The following is an 18,391-nucleotide window of genomic DNA, read 5'->3' on the forward strand; positions in this document are numbered from 1 at the left end:
AGTTGGACAAAAAAGGAGTGGTAACTTAATTTTGTGATATAGCACTTCAGCACTTTCTGTAATTTATAGACTAAATAAAGCAGTAAAAATACTTCTTATTGAAGTCAAGTACCTAGTTGGAATTTTAATATATGAATCTTTTAACAACCAGCTGAGAGTACTTTTATGATTGTAATCAAGGCCCCGTTTTGAGGTTATAATGCAAACGATTAGAGGACCGTTTTCATTAGAAGAATTTAGTTCTTTATTATTTTTAGTGTATTGAAGTTCAAACTCTGAATCACAGAATTATAGAACCTTTTACAGTTGTAAGCTTCCTTGACCTTGGTTTACTCAGCTAGTCATTGGACAGGGAAAATTTCCATCCTGGTACACTGTGTATTTTTATTGTATTATGTTCAGATAGTGACTAGCATACTAGTTAGAGGGTTAGCCTTAAAGTCAAAGTCAGAAATGCCCAAGGAAGGAACAGTGGGTGATCAACTAGTCAAATTTTTCCTTAACAATTGAAAGAATTAAACATTGGAGGAGGAGGAGGAGGAGGAGGAGGAGGAGAAACAATAGATTAGGACTCTTAGAAGGAAAGATGCCATGGATCATGGGATATTCTAGATGCTACAATAGAAGAAAGTCCTGGTCCTGGAGTCAGGAAAATCTGTGTTCATAACCAGTCTCATTTATTTTCTAGCCATGTGACCCTGTGCTAATTCTTATTTATTTTAGTTTGCACATCTTTAAAATGGGAATAATAATGGAATTAATCCTTCAAGATTTTTGTAAGGATCAAATCAGATAATAATCTTAAATTGCTTACAAGTGTCTGGCACAAAATAAGCACTACATAAATGTTAGCTATATTATTATTATTATTATTATTATTATTATTATTATAACACATGCTCCAGACCAAGGAATACCATTTTGTTTGAACACCTGCCTCCAAACATTAATGGATCTGAAATATCATCTGTATGCTCCTTATGCTTTTGCAGATTGCGAATCCTCCACACAATAGATGCTTTGTGAGTAATTGTGACTCAAAAATAATAAGTAATAAACCTCTGTTTAAGATTTTAAGACTGTTTCTCAGATGACAGCACACATCCATAATCCATAGATCTATACTCATCTTTCCAACTTGGTAGGAAAGCAGGGTTTCTTTTATTCTCTGGAATAATCTCTTGATTGGCCCCATGAGGATCACTTTCATATTCTGATCAGGTATGAGGTGTAATGCCTACATGGATTATTCATTAAGGGTTCACTGTCTGGCAATAATTGTACTGGACACTGGGGAATATAAAGAGAGAAATGAAATGCATTTTGTATTTAAAATTTTGTGTTTTAGTAGAGGGAGGAGATGACTTGTTAATATATAGGACTGTACAAAATAAAATTGAAGTCAACACAATTGTATTTGGAACGGGATTGGTATGTATATGAATTAATGCTTGAGCTTAGTTTAAAAGGAAACTAGAGATTGATTCTCAGAGACTTGGGTTTAAAAAATTACATTCCAGACATGGAGGGGGAAGATAAAATGTGGTATGAGAAGAACATAAGACCTGTATTTTAAGGAGGAGTGTGGCCTTCCCTCTTTATTGACTTGTGCTTTTGGAATATCACTTTGACAGGTACTATATGAAGGATAGATTGGAGGGGAGAGTTTTAAGGCAGGGATTACAATGAAGAGACTATTGAAGTAGCCTAGACAAAAAGTGACAAGGACCTGAATGAAAGTGATGATAATGTGACTAGAGGAAATGGGATGGATGAGAAAGAGGTCATGGAAGTGGAAATGACAAAAGTTAACAGGTAAGGGAGAATGAAGAATCAAGAATAACTCAGAGATTGAGAACCTGGGGGATTGAAAGGCTGATCATGCCTTTGATGGAAAAGGCAAGTTTGGAATACGTATAGATTTTTTTTTGGGGGGGGGGAGGGAAAACAATGAATTCTGCTTTAAACATTTTGAAATGCTTATAGGGCATCTAGTTTAAAATGTTTAGTTAGTAGCTGGCAATGTGTGGCTTGAACCCAGGAGAGAGACTTAAGGCTAAATATATAACTATGAGAGTCCTATGTATAGAAATGATAACTAAACCCAGAGGAACTGATGATGTCACCCAGAGAACAGAAAAAAATAAGACAGCCAAGGACAAAGATTTAATGTATACCTACAGTTCTGAATGGGAGATGGATGATGTTATTGTTGGTTTTTTTTCACAGATGATGTCTTGATTCACTGCATATGGAAGCTTGTCTAGAAAAGGAGATTGCGACAGAGCAGTAAGACAGATAGGAGATCACCAAAAGAATGCAATGTTTCAGGTCCCCAGAAAGGTAAAATATCCAAGAGGAAAAAAGTTTAGTGGTGTCAAATTCTTCAGAGAGTTCAAGGAAGGGGAAGATTAAGGAAAATTCCTTGGATTTGACAATTAAGAAATTACTGCTAATTTTGAAGAAAGCACTTTCATTTGAGTGGTAAGGTTAAGTGAGAAACCAGATTGCAAAATGTTGAGAAGTGAGTGAGTAGAGAGGAAGTGCATACAGTGAAAGTAGTTTGATTATTCTACAGGTTTGCCTGCAGGAAGAGATATGATTTGACATATCTGTCATCTATCTATATCTAGGGGTGGGGAGAGACTGTGGGGACAAGCAAGAGTTTGTTTATTTTTCAAGATGGGGAATATCTGAGTATACTTGTAGGCATCAGGGAAAGAAGCAGATTGAAAGAGATAGATTAGAGAGGGGAATGTTGAGTTTGGGAGTGATCTACGACAGGAGAGAAGAAAGGATGGAATCAAGGGCAAAAACAGAGAGGTTGATATCTTTAAAAGAAGGACCACCTCTTCAAAAACTGAAATAAAGAAGAATTCTTTGTTCTAAGTATATGCATATCCTAGAGATGAAAGGAACTGTACCACCTAGGGTGAGGTCAAGCAATTTTTCCAAGGTCAGATTAAGTTGCAAGTCTCATTCTGGTCTTCCAATTCTGGTCATTAATTTGTTTTCCCAGGGTAAGTAACTTGCATAATTTATCTCTCTCTGAGTTATTAGAATAATGCTATTATTTAAAAAGGTTAATCACATGGTAGCTGTGATGAATAAACTAATAAAAGTGATATTGTAAAACTAATAAAAATGATATAAAATGGCTTGACATGAAACAAAGGACAATATAAATGGTAAATAGCTCTTGGGTAACCAGGAATAGAAACCCTGATTCCTACTTTTAATGAGAGCATTTAAAATGCATTATCTTGTTTTACTTTGAATCCAGAGAGTATATGATATTGCAACAGAAATACCCCATCAAATAAAATGTAGGGCAACAATGTCTTGCCTGGGAAGTGTTCAGTAAACAATTGTTCTATTTGAATTTGCATTACAATGCAAAGATGACATGTTTGCATAAAACAGGTTTTATTAGAGATATTTTTGGCCTAATTTTATGTTACTTTAATAGAGAACTGGGTAGAACAAGAGTTATTCAGAGCCCTGCAGTAAGCTTAAGAGGACATGGATGTGTATGTGTGCATGGATATATTGTGTTACCCTGGGCAAATCACTTAACCATTTCATGTTCTAGGCAACTGTCTAAATCTATAAACCACAGAGATGGTGGCATCCTGAATTGAACTTTCCTGACCTGGAAATTTCCTAAATCTATGAAAATACAAAAGGAATCAATTTCTGTCTGTCTCTGGCTCTCTCTGTCTCTGTCTTTTTCTTGCTCTCTATCCATATATTCATGAGTATACATGCATGCATACATATATATATATATATGTATATATATATATATCCATATATTTAAGTATTTTTTCCTCCATTTTTCCTTCCTAGCCAGAGAGGAAACATGGTCTTCTGGAATGAGAATTAGATTTGTGATCAGAGAACCTAAGTATGAGTCCCAGCTCTTTCACTCACTACCTTTTTGACATTGACCAAGTCTCTCACTGTGTTGCAGTTTCCTTATCTGAAAAATGGGGTTTTTAGTGATAACTGACTTGACCCTACAGGGTTATTGGGAAGAAACTATTCTGCTAAAGAACCACAGCATATATTGTCAAATGAGGGCTATGGTGACAAAGTATATTAAAAAATCGATCCAATATCAGCAAGAATTGAGTTCCAGTCCTGTCTCTGACACATTTGGCTGTTTTACCCCCAAGTAGGAAAGTACAACCTCTCAGTGCCCTCAGAAATTCTGGAAGATTTTAAGTTACAGGGTAGTTACTAATACATATTGGCAGAGGGAGTTTCCTCACTGGATGTTTCTTAAACCTATGAAACCACCTAAAGTTATTAGACAATATTCTTTTTCATAGATAATTTTATTGGTATGTGTAACTTCTTCAAAAAGCTGTCTATACTTGGTACCTCAGTACCAGGCAACAATTTATTTAGCAAAATTTACTCCAGATAGGCTGCTGGGTCTTACAGTGTTTAGAGTGTTTAGAGTGTTGAGCTTGGAGTCAGGAAAACTAATCTTCCTGAGTTCAAATCCTGCCTTAGACACATATTAGCTCTGTGACCCTAGGCAAGTCACTTAACTCTGTTTACCTCAGTTTCCTCACCTATGATAATCTGGAGAAGGATATGACAAGCCATTCCAGTATCTCTGCCAAGAAAGCACCAAATAGTATCACAAAGAGTTGGACATGACTTAATCAACTGAAAAAAAATAACAACATATTCAGATGCAGTACTGGATGGCAGAGAAACTGCAGGATACAAAGACCAACATGAAAATTCTTGCCTTCAGAGAGCTCATGTTCATCTGAAATACCTGCAAATCCTCACTACTCCTGCCATCTTGTGACTTCTATACCATGGACTATTAATGTTACCAGTTGGCCCTTATAGCCACTGGAAATTCATTTCTATACCATGATAGGAATGGACTTGAATAGAGGAGCTGGTTGTCATGGGTAATAAAATTCATCATATATGTATTATTTTCAACCTTTGTATCTAGTTCATGGGGTTAAGTAAAGCTTCATTGTATGAGCTGAATCATAGTATGTCATACATTTTTATTCTTATGGAAGCTTTCATGAGTGAGATCAGTTTTGAGTTATACTTTGGTTACACCTGGTAATCTGGCGAATGATAAGAGGTTAGCTAGGGTAGGGTACAAAATGGACTCGATGGGAAAAAATATGAGCAAGACAATTTGACAATAGCATAGGGAGCACAGATGGGGGAGTGGTAAGTGAGGGAAGAAGTATATAGGGAAGTAGAAGAACTACTGCAAACTAGAAGGGAACCATTGGCATCCAGGATGAATGTTAAATTATTGGTGCAAGAGTTTGGGAACCGGATGTCCCAAAATGTCACCTGATGATAATACTTCTGGCAGAAATCCAGACAGAGAAAGGTTGGAAGTAGAGAGGATGAGGGAGGAGGCATTCCAGTAAGTCAGAAACAACTGGAACAGAATCTCTGGCAGTGAACTGAGTAAGAGAAATTGTGTAATGCACATTACATTTGGGGTTTTTTAGGCTTTGTGTCCTAGCTGCAGAATTAGTTCTTAATCACATGCAGATCAATTCACCTATCCTCCAATTTAGCATTAAAACCCCATGTCCTTTTTTTGTTAATTTTTAACTTCCTCAGTGTTAATTTTATGCCACTGTATTAAGATATTTGCTTGGTTATCAGATTTCTGTCTGAGTGCCTCTAATTCCGGGTAGGGGCAGCTAGATGGTGCAATAGATAGAGCACTGATCTTGGAATCAGGAACCAGAGTTTGAATCCAGATTCAGACACTTACTAGCTGTGTGACCTTGGTCAAGTCACTTAACGCTGATTGTCTCGCATCCCAGGGCCATCTCCAGTTGTCCAGATGGCTCTGGAGAGAAAGTGAGGCTGGTGACTTAGCACAGCACCTCCTCACTCAAATCCAATTCATGTGCTTGTCATGGCATCATCTCTTTGATGTCATGGTCTTCCTCAGGAATGAAGGACAATATTATTAATTCTGGGTAAGACCCACTTGCTATCTACAACTCCTCCCTTATAGAAAGACTTCAGAAGGTTGTAACTGTCTCCAGCCTGAGCTGTTTCCTTATTTTTTATTTTTATTTTTATTTTTTTAGGTTTTTGCAAGGCAAATGGGGTTAAGTGGCCTGCCCAAGGCCACAAAACTAGGTAATTATTAAGTGTCTGAGGTGAGGTTTGAACTCAGGTACTCCTGACTCCAGGGCCGGTGCTCTATCCACTGCCACCTAGCTGCCCCCTTGAGCTGTTTCTTAATCTGCTCCACTTGGACCATTGGAAACATTTCTTTTTGTCTACCTCCCCTCTAACATAGAGAGAAGTCTTACTAACAGATGGCACTTAAGAGAACTTCTTTTTCAAGAGTCAATTTTCACATGAAGCAGGGGAGGCAAGGACAGAGCTCTAAGCTAAGTAGTCCCACAGATTACTGACCTCCAAATTCTCAAAAATAAGCATCTTTTCTTTACTGGAGCTATATAGAACTGACTTTGTTGCCTGTGTCTTATTTTTAAGAGAACAGATGTAAAATATACATAGATTGGAGACAGGTGCCATGCAGTAACCATCTTTTTAAAGGCATTCTAAAATCCTAATCACTTGCAGATTTCCCATTCAACATTACTAGTGTATATCCCCTTATTACCCTAATTAGAGTATTTAATAGAATGTGCCTGATTGCTGTCACCACTATCAAGTATTATTCAGTTTCAGTCAAATGTAACAGGTACAAGTGACAGCTGTCAGGAGATTATTGCTGAAAGCTGACAAGACCTTTAGGAAAGAGTTTGTTTTTAATCACTGCTGCTTTCAGCGAAAATCTGTGGGTGTCTGACACGTTACCAGGCACTGTGCAAACTTTAGGTATTAGGATCATTAAAGCTGAAAAAGTTTATGCCTTCCCATCCATTGCCTTTGTTTTACAAAAGAAGAAACTGAGGCACAGGACTCAGAGATTTGCCAGAGGAAATATGTGAGTCAGGATCTGAACCCAGTTCTTCTTCCACTATGCTGAGTTCAATGTCTTCTTACATTCTTTGACTCATAGTCCCTACGTATAAGAAAATTGTTACATCAACAGTAGAAGGTCTTAAGGAGTCTGTAACAACAATAATAGACATCACTGTTAGTGAAGTTGTGATCCAACCATTCTGGAGAGCAATTTGGAACTTTGTCCAAAGGAATATAAGACTGTGCACATCCTTTGACCCAAATCATAGCATTATTAAGTCTGTATCCCAAAGAATTTTTTTTTAAAAGGAAAAGGACCGATATTTACAAAATATTTATAGCAGTTCTTTTTGTGGTGACCAAGAATTGGAAATTGAAGGGATGCCCATCCATTGGGAAATGGATGAACAATTTATAGATATAAAGAAATGATGAAGGGACAGCTAGGTGGCACTGGTCCTGGAGTCTAGAAGACCTGAATTCAAATTTGGCCTCAGACACTTAATAATTGCCTTGCTGTGTGACCTTGGGCAAGTTACATAACCCCATTGTCTTAAATAAATAACATTTTTAAAAAAATGATAAGGATGATGCGTTCAGAAAAACCTTAAAAGACTTATATGTATTGATGCAAAATGAAGTGAGCAGAACAAGAACATTGTACATAGTCACAGCAATATTGTATGATGATCAACTGTGAATGACTTAGCTATTCTTAACAATACAAAAATCCAAAATAGTTCCAAAGGAATTATGATGAAAAATGCTATCCACCTCCAAAGAAAGAACTGAAGGAGTCTCAAAGCATACTTTAAAAAATCATTTTTCTTAGGGGTTTTTTTAGTCTTTGCTTTCCTTTTGCAACAAACCCAATATGTAATATGTTTTGCATGGCTGTATGTGTATATTCTTTATCTAATTACTTGTCATCTCAGGGAGGGGAGGGGAGAAAGCGACAATTTGGAAGTCAAAATTTTAAAAACTGCAAGTTAAAAATTGTTTTTGCATATAATTGAAAATAAAATACAAAAATTTCACCAAATAATAATAATGACAATATTAATAGAGACTTATTTATCACTTTAAAGTAAAAAAAGTGCTTTATTGAACATTAGAGAGTCATTGTGGTAGAATGGATGGGCTTGAGGTTAGGAAGATCTGAGTTTATATCACACAGGAAGTCATTTTCTAGCTTTGTGATTCGGAACAAGTCATATGACTCCTCTGAGTCTCAATTTCCTTATTTGTAAAATGTTCTAGGTTTAACTTGATGGCTCCTAAAGTCCCTTCCAGGGGGCTAGGTAGCGCAGTGGATAGAGCACTGGCCCTAGAGTCAGGAGTACCTGAGTTCAAATCCGGCCTCAGACACTTAATAATTACCTAGCCGTGTGGCCTTGGGCAAGCCACTTAACCCTATTGCCTTGCAACAAAAAACCCCCCAAAACCTAAAGTCCCTTCCAAACAGATGAGGAAATTGAGCACAAAGAGAGAAAGTGATTTGTCTATGGTGATAAAATTAGTGAGTCAAGGTCAGGAATAGAAATCTAACAGCTACCAGCTGCCTCAGGCTACTTCGCAGAGAGCTTACAAAATAGTGGAGGAAGTAGGTAAATATAAACAAATATATACACAAATGTGAATGATGTAAGAATAAATATAATTAATTAATATTGTACAATGATACATACAGCTATTTATGTTACACAATACTTTAGCCTTTTCTGACCCCCTTTTCCAACAGTCCACTCTGATGGCTGCAAAAATGGAAATGGGCCACATAATATTGTAAAATTTCCTGCTTCCTAAGTCATAAAAAACAAATATTTTATCATCTAATGACCAACTTCTTGGTAATGAGCCTCTTCATATTTAGGTAATCTAGTCCTAAGAGATAAACACAGTCCATCATCATCCCTCAAAGCCTTTCCAGTTTGGAAGAAATTGCTTGAATCTATGTTCTATGGACAGAACCTTTGGGACTTCAATTCATCTTCAGATACCAAGGCATTGATATAGATATAATCTCATAATCCTGGATCTGGGTGTAATAATAATAATAAAATAATAATAATAAAATAATAATAATAATAATTTTCCTTTCATTTTCAAAGAAGACCACAACATCAGAGAGGTGATACCATGACAAGCATATGAACTGGATTTAAGTGAGGGGGATGCTGTGCTAGGTCACCAGCCTCACTTTCTTCTCCAGAGCCATCTGGGTCCAGTGACCAGATGAGTCAGGATGACAGGAGATGGCCCTGGATATGAGACAATCAGAGTACGTGACTTGCCCAAGGTCACATAGCTAATAAGTGGCAAATGTCTGAGGTTGACTCGAACTTCCATCCTCCTGATTCCAAGATCAGTGCTCTATCCACTGTGCCACCTAGCTGCCCCCAGATCTGGGTGTACAGAAATAGACATTCCAGAATGTCCAACCAAGAATTCCTCCAGCTCTCCCTCCTTGCAACTTCACATAACAAATAGCTTTGAGAGGGCAGGTCATATCTATGATTATAATACAGCTTATGAAACATGACATGAATGTAAAAGAGGAATATAAGAATGGTGACTGTTTATGTTTATAAGCAGAGATTGCAATGTTAGAATAAAATGACTATGTAACTCCCCTTCAGTTACTTTTCATTATTTGCTTTTGTATTAATATGCCAGAATTTCCCTAAGGGCCATATCCATGTGTCTTAAATTGCTGGTAGTGCCACATTCACATCTTAAGAGAGGTAACATAGTCTGTTTCTGGGTCCTGGTATCTAGAACTTGTGAAGCTCTTCTCATAGAGTTTCCAAAACTTAAACATTAATTTAATTCCATTAGTATTCCATTATTTTTCAAAAAATTTTGCTATCAAATGTTTTTCATTTTTATATTTAAGAAAAATAAAAGTTATATATATATATATATATATATATATAACTTGGAAAGACACCTATGAAACAAGAAGTAATTGATTTAATTTTTAAAAAGTCTTTAATGTAAAGTGCTTTTGAATTTTTCTAAGGGTCTTCTAGCTGATTTGATTATATATTGTGCTGCTGATTTTTTCTTTTTTAACTGTTGCCTCCAAGACCTTGTCCTGTGTCTTCTTTTCTTCCTGAATGCTATCTCAGTTGGGGATCTCATTTCTTCTCATGCATGCAGTGACCATCTCTAGGTCAATGATTCCTAAATCTATACATCCAGTCCTTACCTTTCTCCTGCACTTTATTCTCATATTACCACCTGCCTTTGGTGAAATCTCCAATCAAGTGTCCTGAAGACACCTTGAATTCAACATATCCCAATTAAAACTCATTAACTTTCCCCTAAAATATCCCCTTTTCTAAACCTCTCTGTTACTCTTGAGGACACAGACTCCCATACACCCATGTTTGCAACTTCAGTGTCATACTCAACTCCTCAGTTCCACTTCTTCCAAAGTATATACATCCCACCACTAGATCTTATTATTATTTCTTCCTTACAATATTTCACTTATATATCCCTTTCTCTAAACTCACACAACGACCACATGGTTCAGGTCCTCATTACTTCTCAACTAGACTATTGTCATACCCTAATAATTGGCCTTCCTTCTCCAAGTCTTTCCCCTCTTCAGTATATCTACCCAGTTACCCAAGTAATACAACCCTGGGGCCCAAAATCCAAGGGCTCTGTTACCTTCATGATTCAATACAAATTTTTTTTTTGACTCTTAAAGCTCTTCTTAACCTGTTTCCTTCCTACCTTTCCAGTCTTCTCTAATTTTCTCCCCTTTACAAACTCTTTGATCCATTTAACTACTTGCTGTTATTCTCATATATCACTCCATCCTGTTTCCAGGCCTCTGCACTGGTTGTCCCCATGACTGGAAATGTTCTCCTTCCAAATCTCTTTTTCTTAGTTCCCTGGCTTCTGGGATTCCTTTAAGACCCAGCTCAAAAACCATAGGATCTTGGTTCAAATCCTAGAACCTAGGATATAACATGTGAGAACTTGGGCTGACTCGGGCCCCAGTTTTCACATTTGGTAAAATGAAAGCACAGACCTTTAAACTTTCTTCCAAATCTGGATTTACTGACCAGTGATCTTATGGCAAGATGATTTCTACAATCCTTTATGGTGTGAGCCTCTTGAGGATAGAATTCTTTTGCTTTTTGTTTTTCTTTGTATTTCTAGTGCTTATCAGTAGCTTCTTAATTATTTATTGACTGACTTCTGATTGATTGGGCAGCTAGGTGGTGCAGTTGATAAAGCATTGGCCTTGAAGTCAGGAGGACAGGAGTTCTAATCCAACCTCAGACACTTGACTCTTACTAGCTGTGTGCCCTTCGGCAAGTCATATAAATCTGATTGCCTCACATCCAGGACCATCTCCAGTTGTCCTGATTTTGACACTGGAGGAGAAAGTGAGGCTGGTGACTTAGCACAACACTCCCTCAATGAAATTCAATTCATGTGCTTGCCATGGCATCTTCTCCTTGATGTCATGGTCTTCTTCAAAAATGAAGGACAAAATGTTATTATTGATTGATTCATACCTAATCAAGAAGCTATTGTTGCTGTGCAGAGATTACATACCAGCCACATTCAACCTGAACTGCTAGATAGATATCAAAGAATGACATGGTAGAGGGATATATGTTATATTTACAATGCACTAAGATTGCTTCTGTTTGTTTTAATTCAAGAAATATTTAATAAGTTAGCTATAATTGTACCTAGACATCATATAAAAATTAAATGGACCTGTCTGGGGAGGTAAGTAAGTGTTCTCTCATTTGAGGTCTTTAAACAGGTGGTCATGATATAGTGGGTGTTCCTTTTGAATATGGACTTTAGATTATTGGTGAGATCCCTTCCTCATCCGATCTGAATTTTTTTTTTATTTTATGGAAGATTTAAAGACATATGTGATCATAAGCATGTACTATACTTTTCATTAGAGTGTATACTCAGGGAGTTGTGTTTTGTTTTTTTTGCAAGGCAATGGGGTTAAGTACTTGTTCAAGGTAGCACAGTTAGATTTTATAAAGTGTCTGAGGCTGGATTTAAACTCAGGTCCTCCTGGTGTTCTATCCATTGTGCCACCTAGCTGCCCCTGGGAATTATTTTTTTTAAAGTTAACATTTGTTGACTATTCAATCGTTCATCAGATAAACTAAGTAAAATAAACTTAATGTTAGCTTTTCAAAAATTAACAACCAAATTTTACTTTACAAATATAAACTTAATCATGAAACACGATACCAAATTTTTTGGAGTCATTGGGATATGCCTTGGACATTGTAAATTTCCATACACATATAGTATCATATTTACTTTTTTAAGATAATGATATGGCTGAGGAAGCAAAAACTCAGCACATGTACCCAAGAGCAGGAAATAACAATTTAAGGCAGCATTTGATTAAATGACAGTATAACACTCTTTAGATAAGTGATTTCAAAAATTCCAGGAAGGGTTGACAAAGTTGGGGTTTGAAAAAAACATCTTAGAAGATATGAAATAGGGCTAGGACCAGACCATTGGAGAATAGAGGGGATTTCAGGGGAGACTCGAAAAGGAGGAAAAACTATGTGGTGAAAGGAATAGCATGAGCTCAGATATAAAGGGAAAAAAAATTCTGTGGGCTGGTTAGGAAAGTAGGAAACTGACCTGGCCTATGGATGTTCCAGATCATCAATGTTGAGAAAAATAGTCCTAAATATGCATAGTAAAAACCTTTCTGTAGCATTTTTCATGATGCAATGACTCCACTTTTTGCTGTTTTTCACTGTCATTGAATTATACGAGCTGAAGTCAACATGAACTCTTTGGAAAGGTTATTGTGAGTAGAGCCAACCTATATTGCCAATCAGCATGTTGATTTATTGATCATTTACAGGCTGCTGAACTGAAAAGCAGTTCCAATCAGGTTACAGATGTCACTGAGAAGACTTTGATGGCTGAAAGACAAATGATTCTCCAAATATCCCTTGAGGGATTTATTTTTATATCCAGAGAAGCCTTGACTCTATTCTTATGGTACAGGCCTGACACTGACAGGCTTCCAGAGCCTGAACATCTGTTCTGTGCCCTGAAAATAGATGGCAGTAACTCTATATGATGCCTGCACGGAATGTTTGGAACGAGGTTTGATTTAATATCCTCCTTGTTTGGTAGGTTGAAGGAAAGAAAATTTCTTTTAGGCTGCCTTGGCCCTATGGTTTTTGTGGTGGATTTTTCAGTACAAAATGTTCAGGAAGTTGCTTCTATTTTGGTCTTCAGAATGAGGACTTGTTCTCTAGGTTAATCAGTGCATTCATAAAATCTGAACTGGAAGAGACCATAGAAGCAATCCAGTCTAACCCTCTCATTTTAAAGGTGAGAAGATCAGATACTAGAGAAGTTAGTCATAATAATCATCATAGCTAGTAGCAGTTATCAAGCATTTTAAGGTTTGCGAAGAACTTTACATTTGTTTTCTCATTTGATTCCCACAGTCACCCTTTGAGGTGGATGCTATTATTATCCTTATTTTACAGATGAGAAAACTGAGGTACAGAGGAGGTAAGTGATTTAAGTAGCAAAAGTGATTGAATCCAGGTCCTCTGACTCCACATCCATTCTTTGCTCTTTCCCCTGAACCCCACTACTCATATAGTCTTATCCAACTTCCCAACCATGGTGGGGAAGTTGTCTAGTCCCTGCTTAAACCCAGTGAAGTAACTTCCTCCAGAGATAGCACATTCCATTTTTGGACAGCTGATGGTTAGGAAGCGTTCTCTTGGGTTAAATTGTGATTTACTTCCCTGTAATACAGATTCACAGATTGTTAGAGTGAGAAGAAAGAGGAGTGTGTTGACTCATGTGGTTCAGCTTCTTCAGGGAACAAAGAAAAGAAGCAAGTCTGGAGAGGGAAAGGGGCATGCTATGATCTCAGAGCTAGTGAGGAACAAAAGCAGGTGTTAATACAGGTCACATTTAATTCTTCTCTAGGATACTTCCTTTAAGTATCCCTTATATAATATGATCTTCAGACTCTTCTTCCAGTATGGTGAGACTTTCCAACCCATTACAATCTGCTAAAATCTTTCTGTAGCCCCCAGAACTAGACACAGAACTCAGATGAGATATGACTGGTACACAGTTCAGTGGGACTATTACTTCTGTTTTGGGTATGATGCATTTATTAATGCAGCCTGAGTGATTATACTTTTGACTGTCATATCAATTTGTTGACTTACAGCCAACTAAAATAGGCCAGTCTTTTTCACACAAACTATTGCTAAGCCACATTTGTTTTTTTAACCTTCACATTGATCCCTATTCATTTTTATCCCATTTGTTTTGGCTCATCATTCCATCCCCTCAATCGTTTTTGCATCTTGAGTCTGTCACCTGAGGAATTACTAGTCCTTCTCAGTCCTGTTCATCCACAGTTTTGAAAAGCATGCCTTCTTTATCTTTATTCAAATGTCAAAGAGGACAGAGACAAGAACAGAAAACTCCCTTTCTAACTGCAGAAAACTTTCTAGTATATCATCAATCTGTTAGAATTCTTTTCTCACTATCAGAATAGAAAAAGAATCATTTGTTATTATTAAAAAGTTTCTTAAGGACAAGAATTTTGTGTTATTTTATCTTTGTACCTCTAGAACAATGTTTTTATAGAGCATTTAATATGTTTGTTGAATTAGATTGGTCTAATTATGCTTTATTGTGAATAGATTTCAAGCATTGGCTGCCTCAAGCATTGTCATGTTAAAACTTCATCCAATATAAATAAATGAAAGGTCTATCTAATGAGTTATATACAACTTTCTTGCTCTCCTCTTCTCTTTCTTTTTTGAATCACACTCTTTCTCTGAAGTCTCTTTATCCATATATAGCATCATGCTCTCAGAGGTCTCAGTTAATCAGGAGTGACATTTTCTTTGGATTTTTCAGCATTCAGCTTCTCTAGGCTAGTATTGTAATTTCAGGATTGTAATTATAAATTCAGGATTGTAATTTCTCCCCATAAAATTAATCCTTGATACAGCTTGTAGAGAAGGAACTATAGACTAATCCAACCTCAGCAGCTGAAAGAATTGACCTGGCTTATGACTATGACAGGCTCCTCCTTTCTTCCCTCCTTTCCTTCCTTCCCCCTCCCTTTCTAACCTCCTCCCTCACTCCCTCCTTTCCTATGACATACCTACTTTTTTTTGATGGCCTAAAGCACACACTCATATAATTTCTATTTCTTGAAATGAAGTGTTAGATATTGGTGTGTTTTGTTGTAATAAGTTTTTTGGCTAATGAAGGTATTTTATATCATCTGGGCTCCAACATTATTTCTTTTATTCACATTATTGTGGATAATATTAATTCCACAAGGACTTTAGGGTGATGGTTAAGAGAAATCAAGGGAGGATCCCTAGAGCCATAGAGAAGAGAAGTCATTCAAAGTCAAAATTGTAACTATATAAATGTAATCTTTGTTTAAAAAAAAGAGGTGGGTGGCTTTTGTGAAGAAAATGACCCAGTTGAGGAGAGTGACATCATTGTTTTTTGGCTTTAATCTCCCCTTAGAAACCTCAGAAATCTTACCATAAAAGCCCAACACTTTCCTATTTGTAATACTTTGTTCAGGAGATGAAAAAAAAAGCTTTTAATTAAAAACTCCAGCAAACAGGGATAAGGTTCTCCTGTCAACAATAAAAAAGTACAATGAATACTTTGACCTTTTGAGGTTACAAGAGTTACTCAAAGTTCCTTACTGAAATTTATTTCCAATTATTCTGCCCTTTTCAAGTATCATATAAAAATACTCAGTATTGAGGTGATTTGAACCCTAATTCCATGTCTTCACTACTTAGCTAGGGGACACAGGGAACATTATTTGAATTCAGGTCCCTGGAATCAGGAGAACCCGAATTCAAATGTCCCTCAGATATTTGACACTTAGAAGTTGTGTGACCTTGGACAAGTCACTTAACTCGGATTGCCTCACATCCAGTCATCCTGATCCATATCTGGCTACTGGACCCAGATGGCTTCTGTGGAGAAAATGAGTCTTATGACTTAGCACAACACTCCCCTCCCCCCCCAAATCCAATTCACATACATATCATGGCATCACCTCCTTGATGTCATGGTCTTCTTCAAGAATGAAGGCCAAACATCATCATCATCATCAGGGCACATCATTTAATCCCTTTGGCGTCAGATTTCACTCTTAAGAATACAAGTTCCTAGCTCTAAAAATCCATGACCATGGTTGTCTAGACATTGAGATGAATCTGGACTAAGAAGACCTGGGTTTGAATCACAGGTCTGCTATTGACCAGCTTTATGACCCTGAGGAAGTCATTTACTTCTCTGGCCTCGAATTCCTCATTTGTAAAATGAGAAGTTTTGACTAGGTGACTTTCAAGGCCCCTATCAGCTCTAAGTCTGTGATTTATGAAAACTGTACTACACATAACTGATAAATTCCCTTAAAACTGAACCAGTTCAAACTTTTTTAGTAGTGTGTGTCAGCTTTTTTGGACTTGGTCCAAAGAATATTCTTTGAAAGACTATTTTACTGGGTTATATATTCCAGTTACCAATCTGATTTTCCCCTTTGGGGGAGGGGTGAGGACAACCATCCAGGCCATGTAGGATCATGAGAAGTCCTCGATGCAGCATATTCATCTCTAGAGAAGTCATTTCCAACCTGTGGGCCATGAATCCTTGAGAAGCCATGGGAGTTCTTTTTTTTTTTAGTTGTTTTTTTTTTTTTTTTTGCTAGGCAATGTGGTTAAGTGGCTTGCCCAAGGCCACACAGCTAGGTAATTATTAAGTGTCTGAGACCGGATTTGAACTCGGGTACTCCTGACTCCAGGGCCGGTGCTCTATCCACTACACCACCTAGCCGCCCTTGCCATGGGAATTCCTGGAAGGGATCTATGAATCCATATGTGTGCCAAAGTCTTGCCTGTTTATTTTCCTGATCAATGGCTACTAATAGCCCAACTACCATAATGTGAGAATCTGCAAAATGTTTTGATAAAGTGGTTCTCATACTCAAAAATTTGCAAACTTCTATATTTCCTTTCTGTCCTGGCATTGAATGGGGAAATTCTTGTCACTGACACTTTACTGAGGGTGACCTGTGTCTCAACTTAACCCTAGTACCCTTTTTTTATAACATTTTAACATTTTATTTGTTTTCCAATTATATACAATAGTAATATGTACCCATCACTTCTTGCAAGGTTCTGAATTCCACAGTTCCCCCCGCCTCGCACCCCCCCACCACAGAAGGCTGTCTGATAGCCTCTACCTTGTTTCCATGCCATACATTGATGTAAATTGAATGTTTTATGAGAGTAAGCATAAGAATAAACATAAACTCCCCCCCCACCAAGAAGATGAGAATCACAAGAATAGAGAGAAAAAAAAATTGTACTTCAGTCTATGTTCAGATTTCAGTGGCTCTGTCTCTGGAGGAGGAAAGGGGGGGGATAGATGATAGAAGAGAGGGAAGATTGAAGGAGAGGGTATTCAGATTCAACATACTTTTGGACAGGGCCAGGATGAAAGGAGAGAGAGAGAATAGAATAAATGAGAGTGGGGAGAAATAGAGTTGCTAGTAATAGTAACTGTGGGGAAAATATTGAAGCAACTTCTCTGGTGGACTTACGATAAAGAAAGCAACTCACCCCTAGTGCCCTTTCTAACCACTTTAAAAGAGTTGGATAGATTTGTCCAAAAGAACATAGCTTTCTAGGACTTGCTATATTATCCTAATGGCTCCTTAGGCCCCAGGTATTGGAATACATTAAACAGCATTCCTCCAGTGTATCCTATCACAACACATTTGTATAAAATCGAACAACCCTTAAGTTATCCTGCCTCCTTTCATCAAAAATTCCAATTCAGTTTAACATTTTCTGAACACCCTTTACTAGGTACAAGGCATATGCTAGAGGCTCTCAGTTAATAAAGTACTGACCAAGAGTTAAGAAATGGAGTTTTAGTGAAAAACGAAATGATTTCCTTTTTTGACTTCTTGACAGTACTTTTTAATAAGATATGATAGTAAGGTGAGGAGGAAGCATACCCCTAAAGATAACCAAAATAATTAATAACCTGTATAGTACTGTTAGTTAAAGCTATACCCCATTCCCTAGAGTTACTAAAAGATAATGCCTTGGCCTTATCTTTTATCATTATCACAAATTTTAGGATAAAGTGGTCACTACCCCCCAAGATTCCTCTCACTTCCTTTTCTTTTTAAATAAAATTTTATTTTTGTAGTCAACAGAATTCTGTACTCTCTCTTATATATCCACAATTGAGAAATAAAGACCCTACTACAAACAAGTAGTTTGAGTCCTTATTCTTTAGCACCTAACATAGATGAGATCTGGCTCTTAAATTTATCTGGAGATAAATTTAGCAAATATCTATTAAGGGC

At 37.0% G+C, this 18,391-nt stretch overlaps 1 protein-coding gene across 2 annotated transcripts in view; it reads left to right on the forward strand.

Moving 5' to 3' along the window:
* The window catches only part of DEPTOR (DEP domain containing MTOR interacting protein), a 199,581-nt gene that overhangs the window by 45,299 nt on the left and 135,891 nt on the right, over positions 1–18,391 (forward strand). Inside the window, exon 1 of one of the 2 annotated variants that reach the window (XM_074201472.1) lies at positions 542–2,343. The exons of the other annotated variant lie outside the window; for it this stretch is intronic. Coding sequence (XP_074057573.1) covers positions 2,318–2,343 — 26 coding nt within the window. The 5' untranslated portion in view covers positions 542–2,317. Of the gene's footprint in view, positions 1–541; positions 2,344–18,391 lie in introns of those variants that run through there. 2 annotated transcript variants of the gene reach the window in all.

The sequence above is a fragment of the Macrotis lagotis genome, chromosome X (genome assembly GCF_037893015.1).
Source record: "Macrotis lagotis isolate mMagLag1 chromosome X, bilby.v1.9.chrom.fasta, whole genome shotgun sequence".
In the NCBI taxonomy this organism is placed as follows: domain Eukaryota; kingdom Metazoa; phylum Chordata; class Mammalia; order Peramelemorphia; family Peramelidae; genus Macrotis; species Macrotis lagotis.